General features: G+C 38.5%; 1 protein-coding gene across 6 annotated transcripts in view; it reads left to right on the forward strand.

Moving 5' to 3' along the window:
* PLCB4 (phospholipase C beta 4) overlaps window positions 1-10,460 on the forward strand; it is a 413,791-nt gene extending 403,331 nt beyond the window's left edge. For 3 of the 6 annotated variants that reach the window (XM_032859166.1, XM_032859167.1, XM_032859170.1), the window contains 4 exons: window positions 2,807-2,864; window positions 3,700-3,786; window positions 6,793-6,829; window positions 8,937-9,025. In XM_032859166.1, the coding sequence (XP_032715057.1) occupies window positions 2,807-2,864; window positions 3,700-3,786; window positions 6,793-6,829; window positions 8,937-9,025 (271 nt within the window). Of the gene's footprint in view, window positions 1-2,806; window positions 2,865-3,699; window positions 3,787-6,792; window positions 6,830-8,936 lie in introns of all 6 variants that reach the window. The other 3 variants (XM_032859171.1, XM_032859172.1, XM_032859169.1) reach the window with 2 other exon arrangements.
* The last annotated feature ends 1,294 nt before the right edge of the window (window positions 10,461-11,754 follow it).

Raw genomic sequence — 11,754 nt, forward strand, 5'->3', positions numbered from 1 at the left:
TCTGCTTTAGCTCAGAAATATAAAATATTCCAGCCATGGGAAAACCTCATCAATATGAACTATTTTAGTTTCCCTGAAAATACAGAATTCATTTGGATAAATGTACTAATCATTAAAGAGCTCTTTTTCACTTTTTTCAAGTATGTTACAAAGTTGACTTCAGCCCAGTTGAGGTCAAATTATCTTAAATTCTAAGTTACTGATAATTAACAACGTTTTTAACTTTTTTGTTTTGACATTGTCTCCAGTGGTAGGTGGTACTAAAACACCTACAAATAGCTGGTTTTAAAAATAATTCGTGTGTGCAAACACACGCATTATGTATGTGTGCCCACTTTACCAAAGTACTGAGAAATAAAATCTAAGAAGTTACAATCAGATAGCTTAGAAGGACCTATAGAAGCTGACTTCTCTTCCCGAGTCAACGAGGACATTTCAACAGAAACAGTGCAACACTGAAAATGGAACAACAATGCAAGTACTGTCTATCAGTGTGTAGAAAGGAGCTAAAGCACATAGCAAAAAAATCGACAAAATGAAGAGGCAACCTATGGAATGGAAAAAAATATTTGTAAACCATGTATCAGGGATTAATATCCAAACATACTTAAGGAACTCATACAACTCAACAACAAAACAATCTGAATTTAAAATGGGCAGAGGACCTGAATAGACATTTTTCCGAAGAAAACATACAAATGGCCAAGAGGTACATGGAAAGTGTTCAAGGTGACTAATCATCAGGGAGATGCAAATCTAAACCACAATGAAATAAAACCTCATCCCTGTTAGAAAGGCTATTTATCAAAAAGATAAGAAAGAAGTGTTGGTGAGGATGTGGAGAAATCCCTGATACATGGTTTACATTTTTTTAAGAGAGAGAGAGAGTACAAGTGGGAGGAAGAGGAAGAGAAAGAATGTTAAGCAGCCTCCATGCCCAGCAGGGAGCCCAGCACGGGGTTGATCTCATAACCCTGAGATCCTGACCTTAGCTGAAATCAAGGGCCAGATGCTTCCCTGAGCCACACAGGTGCCCCTAGGTGTATATACTTTTTAAAATAAATGCAAACTAGTGAGTTTAAACACTCAAGAGAGTTTAAAATTAGAAATACAGGATGAACCCAAAGATCTCAGATAGGGAGAAATAAAAAAGCAAAAAGTACGAAGTAGAAAGCAAAAAGCAATGTAGAATATCACCAAAAACAAAAGCTTATTATTTGAAAAAAAGATAAAACCAGTGACCCTCCAGCAAGACTGCTCAAGAAATGAAAAGGCACAAGTTAGTAATATATAAATAAATATAGAGGGCACCTGGGTAGCTCAGTGGGTTAAGCCTCTGCCTTCAGCTTAGGTCATGATCTCAGGGTCCTGGGATCGAATCCCGCATCGGGCTCTCTTCTCAATGCAGAGCTAGCTTCCCCCTCTCTCTGCCTGCCTCTCTGCCTGCTTGTGATCTCTCTCCCTCTCTCTGTCAAATAAATAAGTAAAATATTTTAAATAAAAATAAATAAATAAATAAATGTACAAATAAAAAGGAGAAATCACTGCAGATCTAATCAGTATTTTTGAAAAGGAAGACTACTTAAAGAATACTGGCAGTGAGTTTGAACACTGAAAGGGAATAGAAAATTGCCTAGAAAAATACCAGTAACCAAAACTGCCTGAAAAGGAAGGAGAAAACCTGAAGAGACTCATAGCTTTAGGCAAATTCAATCAGTTAGAGGTCTATTCAGTCAGGAAAACCATGCCAGCCTCGCTGGTAGTTATGCCATTTCCCAGAACTAATTGACACAAAAGTGAATGTCTGACAATACCAAGAATGGGCAAAGACCTGAAGGAAGTGTAGCATTCAGATCCTGGTTATGAATGCCAATAAAGGTAAGCGCTTTGGAGTAAAGATGAAGCTGTTCATTCCCTACCAACCTGCACATCTAGGCATATACCTTAGAGAAGTCCGTGCTCATATGCACAGAAAGGTATGCCCTACATTTATTAAATCAACAGACCGTCAGCACGCCAAGCATCGCAGGGCCCTATGCACCAGATCCTTGGAGCATTGTTGGGAAATAACCTATTTGTCATTAATGGCAAACTGGAAATACTGTATTCTCTACATAAATGGAAAAAATCCATACAACGATGAAAGTAATGAAATAGTTTGCAACACGGTTATATCTCTAGTTTTAAGTTACGGGGAGAAACCCAGAGTAGGTTACCATTTATGGGAAACAGAACAATGGAGACCAGCAGTATCACTTGGGAGCTTGTTAGAAATGCAGAATCTCAGGCCGCACCCCAGACCCACTGAATCAGATCCTCTGGCAGTGCGCCCAGCAGTCTGTGTTTTTGAGAGTATCTACATTTGATTTGTAGGTACCCAAAAGTTTGAGCCAAGTGTTTGTATATATTACAAAGGGGATACACATCCATATGGAATAAAAATGTTAAAACATGGATGGGAATGTCCACACCAAACTCAAAATAGTGGTTATGTCTAGAGAGAAAGGAAGGAGAGAAATGGAATCTGGAAAAACACAAAAGGGACTTTAACTGTATCTGTAACACTTTGTTACCTTTAAAAAGATGAGCCAAGGAGGGCAAAACATTAATACTAATTAACCTGAGTGATGGGTACAAAGATGTTTGTATTTCTCTCTCTACATTATGTCTTTAAAAATTCCGCAAAAATTAGGAAAAGTGATAATCCCATCCAGAGAGTTAAATGGAATATAACGCTTTCTTATGTAATATTATGTTAATTCTATTCAACGTCATGCCAACTGTTATTTGTACCTATTACTTTTAGGCGAGTCAGGGAGTTAAATAGCAGCAACACCAAAAAGTTTCTGGAAGAAAGAAAGAGAGTAAGTATTTTGTAATTTTCTTGGCACTGTAAACAATAACTCATGCTTAGGTATCAAACTTCTTCTGGGTAATTTGTTTAATTTGATTTTTCTTTTTTTTTTTTAAATTTTATTTTTTATAAACATATATTTTTATCTGCAGGGGTACAGGTCTGTGAATCACCAGGTTTACACACTTCACAACACTCACCATAGCACATACCCTCCCCAATGTCCATAACCCCACCCCCCTCAACCCCCCTCCCCCCATCAACCCTCAGTTTGTTTTGTGAGATTGAGAGTCACTTATGGTTTGTCTCCCTCCCAATCCCATCTTGTTTCATTTACTCCTCTCCTACCCTCTTAACCCCCCATGTTGCATCTCCTCTCCCTCATATCAGGGAGATCATATGATAGTTGTCTTTCTCCGATTGACTTATTTCGCTAAGCATGATACCCTCTAGTTCCATCCACGTCGTCGCAAATGGCAAGATTTCATTTCTTTTGATGGCTGCATAGTATTCCATTAAACATTCCAGCTTCTCTTGCCTGCTCCCTGAGAGCTAACTAATCTATCTCTTAAATCTTGATGGTATTAATCTGGCACCATTTTATATGGAAAAGAAAGCCAAGCTTTAATTGTGCATAAATATTCTATTATGTTCTGAGAAGATTTTAGCAGAGAAGATCTTCCCACTTAATAATTATGGGTTTAAACTCTTCAGTTTTCAGACTGTTTTTCTTGATTTTTTTTATAAACATCTCCCTCAGTTAAATTGTAAACTTACCAGTCATACCTCATCTGTAAGTTTTCAGATTACAACCCAAAGTTTATCCGAATTTTTCTATTTTACAGCTTGCAATGAAACAGTCCAAAGAAATGGATCAGTTGAAAAAAGTCCAGCTTGAACACCTCGAGTTCCTAGAGAAACAAAATGAGCAGGTATCTTACCTAAAAGGCATGAAAAGACAGAGCCAGCCTGCTTTGGGGGGCAGATGCCATGAGTAGTGGTGTGGAAAGGTGGCTAGTAAAAATGTGACCCCTTTTGCTGTATATTCCCCATTTCATCAAAAAAGACAAAGAATTCTTTTTGGAAGTGGGAGAGGAATACAGCCATGGTGGGGAGCATAGAGGGGAACCCAAAGTCATCCTTTGAATAGATGGTAATGGTTCTAAGAATGATGCCCCTGAGAAGAGAAGAGGAAGGTTACAAATTGTTTTTTTTTTTTTCATTTTCACTTAGAGTTTTAGAATTTGCAACATAGGAGTGAGCAAATTCAAACATTTGCTATGCTTAAGAGCAAATGAGAGAAACTACCTCTTTTCAATGTCAATCTAAAAGCAAAGTACTAAAACAATCTCAGGGCTTTCAAGTGGGACCCACAGAAAGGAACTGCCAAAACTCTACAAACCACTGAATGCAAGTGGATACTATACTCTTGGTGTTTTTCCTTAGACAAAACACTAAGAAGTCAACACCAATAGTTATCCAAAATCCACCTCTTGAGTTAGCCATCAGCTGTTGTTAGAGAGCAACAGCAAGATCTCTGTATGTTTACCTAAAAGGCGGTGCAGTTGGTCTCCTTCCCCAATGGGTGACGCAATCCATCGGCCATTTATTTCAGCTGATGGCCATAGCTCTAGCTTATAAGGCAAAATGACCCTACAGAACAGTTTCAATTTCAGTCTGTCTCAAATTTCAGTCGTAAGGTATAGCTTGTTTAGAAGCTTTTTTTATCCAGATAATCTACTTCCATCTAGAAACCGTGAAGAGGGTTTGATGAAATCGGTTCTCATACTACATTGTTCTTTCCTATTTCATCTATAAAGCACTTCTATTGAAGGTATGTTTCTCAGAGTAAATGGCTTCTGTTGAAAAACACTTCAGTTGGAATTACACTAAAATGTATCTTTGAGAAAGTAAAACAAAACCATAAAATCTTTTTTTTTGTATTACAGTTGGGTAACAAATCCTACTTCCGGTTTCAGATTTGTTACTTTTCAGTAGACCAAAGTTCTATTCATCAGCATACTTCTGAGTTATGTTTCACATTTCCTTTTCAGCTAAATGCTTCTATTCATGAACAGTCCACAGATCCTCAAGGGGGACAATAAACGTTTATTGTCCTGTGGGTCTAATTCATGTGACCATCTCATAGATACATCATGTTCTGGTACAGGATACCTAGCTTATGTTTTTGCTCTTAAAGCACTTTCCAGAAAGTGTTTCCATTGGGCAAAATGGGAATGTGAATAAAGGTAAAGTCACCGTCTCCAAAACATTAGGATCTACTTCAGTGATTCAGGGCTGGGTGGGATAAGGATGCCTCTCAGAAGAAGGCACAATGAAGGTAAGGCACCGTTATGTTTCAGTTAACTAAATTAAGAAACTACTTAGAAATTACTGTGTTGCTTAGCAACTAGTTTGGCTAAGGAATGTAAATGTGCTAAAAATTACTCATTACTACAATAGTGGTGAATATCAGAGCTGGAAAATACACTTACCTACTGTTTTTCATTTCAGAGCCCAAGTACATAATAAAAAATCACTTTGAGCTTTTATCCTAACCCATGGAGAATTCAAACCACACAAGAGTTCTTGCATTAAAATATATGGGATTAGTGATAACTGGACTGATTGAGCGTATCGGGAGGATAGTGGCTTTTTTCCCCAAAAAATTCATGTAATGCCTTCCGATATGTCATAAACAATGTCTACCACCCACAGCTGACACTCTGAGTCACAGAAGCTTAGGAAAGCACAGATCGCAAGGAAGCTTGAGATTTGATGAAGAGTTAAGGACATTCAATGAAAGAAATTCACAATATTCTATCCATGCTTCTGGCAGAGGTAGAATTTGGACTTGAATTTCTGTGCTAAGCCCTGCTTTACCAAAACATGGGCTGTTCAATAACAAATTCAGTCCCAGGCCTTTCTAGTATGGTTTTGTTTGGTTTGGAATTTAACGGTCAGAGAGCTGTTAGTTATCCTGTCCCTGTGTTACAAACTCAGGTATAGGTGCAAAAGACAAGGTCACTCCATCTCTTCCCTCATGCTAGGCAAGGTCTGGAATCGGGTAGAAGAGCTCCCTTTCATAACCAATTAAACATTTCACTGGCAGAACATTTTCCTATTTCCAGACAATCCGAAATTTTTCCTTGTTAAACCCAAAGACTATTCTGTTTCTAAGCCAAAAATAATTTGAACATTCATCCGTAATATTGCTTTAAGGCTTCTTACTTGCTTCCTTGTGACCTTATTCCCAGAAGCTCACTCCATCCCCCCAAGGAGCTACTTAATTAGCTAGACCAGCATTGGGGGACTAGCAGAAACAACTCAAGTTTTAATATAATTTATAATTTAATATAATTGGCCCCAATTCTGGATCCTAACCTCATGTGCTCTTTTTTAAGCCACCTAATGGCTTTGCCTACTTGGTCATCCAATGCTTCAAACTCCAAGGGTCGGGGAGCAGTTTTCTACTAAATATTCCCGTAGACTTTCCAGCCACGAGTATGTCATCCATCCTGCCATGTACCATTTCAAACATTAACCCTCCATTACTATCATACCCAAGCTTTACAAGTTGATTTTTGTCATCAATCCTATCATTTAATAAAGAGAAGTGAAGGTTCTTGCTAATGGAACAGTTTCCCACTCACTCCTGCAGGAGAGGACAGTCTGGGGTCCTAGGCATTGGTTGTTTGATTTGGTTTTTTTGTTTGTTTGTTTGTTTGTTTATTTGTTGTTTTTTAATTTTCTGTTGAGACCAACCTGGGAGGGGAGTTCGTCACTGATGGGCGTATACATGTTTTATTCTTAGCTCTTTGCTTTTCTGTATATGGTTTTGCATTCATTTTTCAAGTATTCATTTATTCAGTATTCATTTATTTTCTTTGCTTTATATGTATGACTCAATTTTGACATTACTATTTTTGTACAAACAGCTATTGAAATCCTGCCATGCAGTGTCCCAAACACAAGGTAGGACCGAAACTCTGATAAGCAAGACATTGCTTTCCTTCTCAGCTCTGTTAGTGTGCTCGGTGCAGTCTCCATTTATGATTCACCTCTGGTCATAACTTATTAGTATCTCACGGGTTTGGATTTAAAAGCTTGATTATTTCATGCTTGAATTTCTGAGGTAATATTCAAATGGAAATGCCCCAAATCTTTAGAATTATTTCTGAAGGAGTCTTAGCCAACGGTTCCTACAGCAGACCTAGAAAACTCAAGTCATGCTAATGAAGATATTCCCAGGCATCAAGAACAGTGATATATGACTGTCATTTGGACCGACCACAGCTAAGACTGGGTCACAAAGTCAGCACTTTCACAAGCATTAATAGGATTGCAATTAACTGTTAAAGCACCCTACTAAAAGTTCATTGGTGCTTTTTAATGACAGAGTTATAGTCTGCGTGCGGAAACATTCATTATACAGTGTCATTATATAGTGACTCTTGTCATGTTTTCTGCTAGATCTGGTCTGCTAAGGACCCTAATCACCTCTTATAAGTAGGGTGACCATATAATTTATTATCTGAACCAGGATAGTTTTGCAAGTGAGAGGGGATGATGTTCATACTTGCCAGGACTATGGGCATAACTTGGAACTGTCCCCAACAATTGGGAATGAATGGTCACCCTGCTCATTTGAGACCCTCGCTCTGAGACTAGCCCTATAATGACATATGTTCAATATCGTCTTTAAATGCTAAGCAGGGAGAAGAATAGGGCATCTTTTATTACTACTTTTGGAACATAAAAGTATTTAATTTCCAATGCTGATATGTTTTCCCTGTCATCTCTTATGAATACTGTTTGTGTCATAGTTTCATGTTTGTATATTTTTCTCCATTTCTCATTTCTCTCAGTATTAGTATACTTCAGGCAGTGAAAACTCTCTAGGTAGAGGGAACCACCCATCCCATATTTGAGCAGAAAGATTAAATTCTTTGGTATTACTATATCTATATTTGCCAAAAAGAAATTTAAAGCCACAATGTAGAAATAAGAGAATTCCTGTATGTCCGTGGGTCAAACTAGTTTTGGGGACATTTAGATACTCGTAGGATGACCTATGGATTTGACCTCCTCTCTCCCACTCCCCCACTGACCTTCCATTGAGTTGGGAGTACCTAAGCAGAGATGAGGAGTAACATCAGACCACTTCAGAGTCCTCTGAGTAATAGCTATATATGTCCATGTTTCCATTCCTAAATGGCCTTTATTTCAAAGTGGTAGGTCACAAAAAGACGAAAGGGATGCTTTATTTTTCCTTCAAAAGATGCATGCATTGGGTTGGACCCAAACATCCAGAAACCAGTTGGAAAGTAAATGTTGAAATAAGAGAGTTCATTTGTCACCGGAATCTTCCCCACCATGCGCCACCGCCCCGACCCTCTTGACTCCTTTCTACCTCCAAAACCATCTGGTTGTCTAGTGACAGTCTTAAGCCATGGTGAACTCAGTCTCATGAAGCCTATAAAAAATTACCCCAAAGAAGTGAGAGCTGCTACAGAGAATTTCTGGACAATAGGCTTCTAGGAACCCTACATGTTCATGTAATGTTTTATTTGCAAGGTACTTGAGCCAAACCAACGTGATACGATCCCACCTAAATTTCTCCATCAGTCAGATTCTTAGGGAATTAATTAAATTTCAGGCTATTGGAGGAAAACTGTGTGCATAAGCAACTCCTAAAATTTCAGATTACACACAGTCAAGGCAACATGTCCATCTCTAGAAAGCAAATGGTTTGACATGACCTAGTCTTAAGTATTGACTGGCTTAGCCTCTTTTCAGATGGTTTTCCTGGCATGCTGTAGAACTAGTCCTTCACAGTTTTTAATGTGCGTAAAAAAATGTCTTTGGGATCTTGTGAAAAATGCACATTCTGATCCCATAGGTCTGGGGTAAGTTCCAAGATTGTGCATTTCTCACAAGTCCCCAGGCAGTGCTGATGCTGGTGATCCCTGGACCTCACTTTGAGTAGCAGGGATAGAGTGATAGCATCAGATTTGCAGGAGAAGAGAGTCTGGGGTGGCTGCATGTGCAGTATCCTAAGGCCTCGTTTCTGATGTTACAGGCGAAGGAGATGCAACAGATGGTGAAGTTGGAAGCCGAGATGGACCGCAGGCCAGCAACAGTAGTGTGAAACTCCAAAATTCAAACTGAAGCAACACCACACAGCATCAAAAGATCACCCCCAACCTTCCCAACACAGATTTCATGCAAGACGGCTGTTGTCTTTTAGGCGCAGACGAGAGGTGACCCGAAACCATAGAGACTGACATACTTCTATGTAACATTTTGAGTATTGGGTTTCTTTGACCAACCAAAAGTAGCTCCGAATCCACCAAAATTACTATCCCAGTACGGCAGAGTTTTACCCTTGCTATTACAACTTAAACATGTTTGCTATAAAATACCATCACAAGTGAATGAGCTTGGTGTTAACAACTCTGCTCTGTGATGCATTTAGGACATGTTTGAGCTGCAGCAAAAATAGTGCATTAGTAATTCAATAGCAAGTGCATGCACTAGGGGGATAAAAAAACAAAACTCTGTCTACGAATTCATCAGCAGAAGCAGCAATCTGCTAGACAAATAATTTTGCAGAATTTTTCTACATCTAAGTTACCTCATCAGTAAGTGCCATGTCTCTGCCATGCCATAAGAAGCTAATTTCCTATAACAGTTGTGGAAATTATTAGAGAAAAAAAAAAAAAAGAACAGTGTACCTGTGCCAAAACTCATCAGGGCTCAAGGGAGAACTCTGTTAGGTACACATAAGACCGTTTACAGCTGATATTTGCTTTATAGGAATTGCTTCTGACGATTCCAGACATTATAACACACTATTCCACCATGAAGATTGTGAAGTGGTTATTGGCAAACGTTTGTAAATGTGACCATGTATAAAGTATTTATACTCCTAATTCATACTGTTATAGAGCAAAATCATCTAAGTATTGCCACATGACAAGATTAGTCAACAGGAATACTAGAACTATGTTTGCATGATACATAGGCACCCATTAGGACTAATCCGTACACATCCAGTTAAACTAATGCCAAATAAACACTGGCTAAATAAATGTATGGCACAGAATATAATTTGACTATCAAGACTTTTAGCATAATGAAAAAGTCTATATATATGTGTATATGAATTATGTGGGCATTCTTGATACTTCAAGTTCTAGTTTCAAAAAAAAATACATAACTAATTTAATTTTACACAAAAATATTTATGCAGATTTTCAGAATTTCATATCAGGAAATAACCTTTTTACGTCTGTTCAATATTAAAACAATTTGCTACAGTGTTTATCTGCATGGTCTTTAAGCCCGCCGTAGTTGCGTTGCAGACAGTGCATGAAAAAGTATTCCGCAGGGAACTGAGCCATGCTGCCAAAGCCGGAAGGAGCGCATGGAAACAGTAGTCTAGAACTAATCAAAGGATTGATTTTAGGACACAAAGCACCAACTGAATTGTATATGCTTGTACAAATGGATTCTGTGTTCCTCTGAACAAAGCAAAGAAAATTATGTTACCGTCAAGACTGAAATTAAACTTTCAACTTCTCTAATAAAAAATTAAAACACATTTAGCGCCTGTCAGCATGTATGCTTTCCAGTAGATTTTTTGCCTTCTTTGCAAATGACCTCTTCATTATTTCCAGAGGAGGATTCTTCATGCCCCAACATATTCTTCTCCCCAACTAATACAAAACAGGCTCATTCTTGTTGACTCCTTAATGTATTTGTTTTCTTTTCTTTCTCATATTTATCATTTGAACTGATTTCTGTGAAATTGCTCTGGTTCCCTGTATGCATTATCTGTAGGACAATGAGGTTAGACTATATCTTTCAGCACCAACATTCCATGGGAAACTATGGTTGTTAAAATAGCACCACACTGGGGCCCCAATGTGACTCATTCAGTTAAGTGTCTTGCTCTTGGTTTTTGCTCAGGTCAAGATCTCAGGGTCAGGGGATCGAGCCCCACACCTTGGGCTCCATCCTCAGTGTTAAGTCTACTTGAGATTCTCTCTCTTCCTCTGCCCTTCCCCTGACTCTCACTCACTCACTCTCTCTCTAAAATATTAAAAAAAAAAAAAAAATTTTTTTTTAAACAGTACCACATTGGGATGACCCATTCTCAAGAATTCCAAATGGCTCCTCATCAAGTCAAAGGACTTCTACAAGAGCTCTGTGGCACTTCAGAATTCAGCAAATGCCTCCTCTTTCCTTTGCTTCCAAGAGGCACTCCCAATTTTCCCTTTTTTTTTTTTTATCTTCTCTGCCTTTTCATCCTTTCACACCACCATAAATATTTCTATTTTATAGTACTATACCCAGAGCCATTTTTTTCTTTAACCCAGACTACTTCCAGTATTTGAGATTTGCTATCACCCCCCTCCCCAAAAAATATTCCACTGTAGTGGGGTTAAAATGTGCATACAGCTCAGATGTTCAACAAAACAATGTTTTACTTTTAATTATAAGTTCAGATTGCACTCAAATTCTGCATTCTTACTAATGAAGGAAACAAAATCTTGCGAATTCAGTGTTTTCCAGCTTAAAAGTCATGTTATTTCAGAGGCATTTAAAAGACTTCAAAGACCCCCATTAGAGTCCCAGCCCCATTCAAGTCTCCCTACATCTTTCCCCAGATGGTAATGGGGAGGGGCATCTGGTCTCTCCACTGTTGGACAGTCCTAACTGCCCTGTGCTGCAGCCCTGCAAAATGGGTCCTTCCATCCTAATGGCTCAAGGTCTCTGCTCAGTCAAGTATTCACCCTGGACTCAGTTTATTTTAGCATTCTTCTGGGAGATGCAGGAACTTCTGGATCTTTGTGGCCATGGGGGAAATAGAAGTGTTAACTCCAGTCCACTCA

The sequence above is a fragment of the Lontra canadensis genome, unplaced genomic scaffold (assembly GCF_010015895.1).
Source record: "Lontra canadensis isolate GAN:19392208 unplaced genomic scaffold, GSC_riverotter_1.0 scaffold16, whole genome shotgun sequence".
NCBI classification, from domain to species: domain Eukaryota; kingdom Metazoa; phylum Chordata; class Mammalia; order Carnivora; family Mustelidae; genus Lontra; species Lontra canadensis.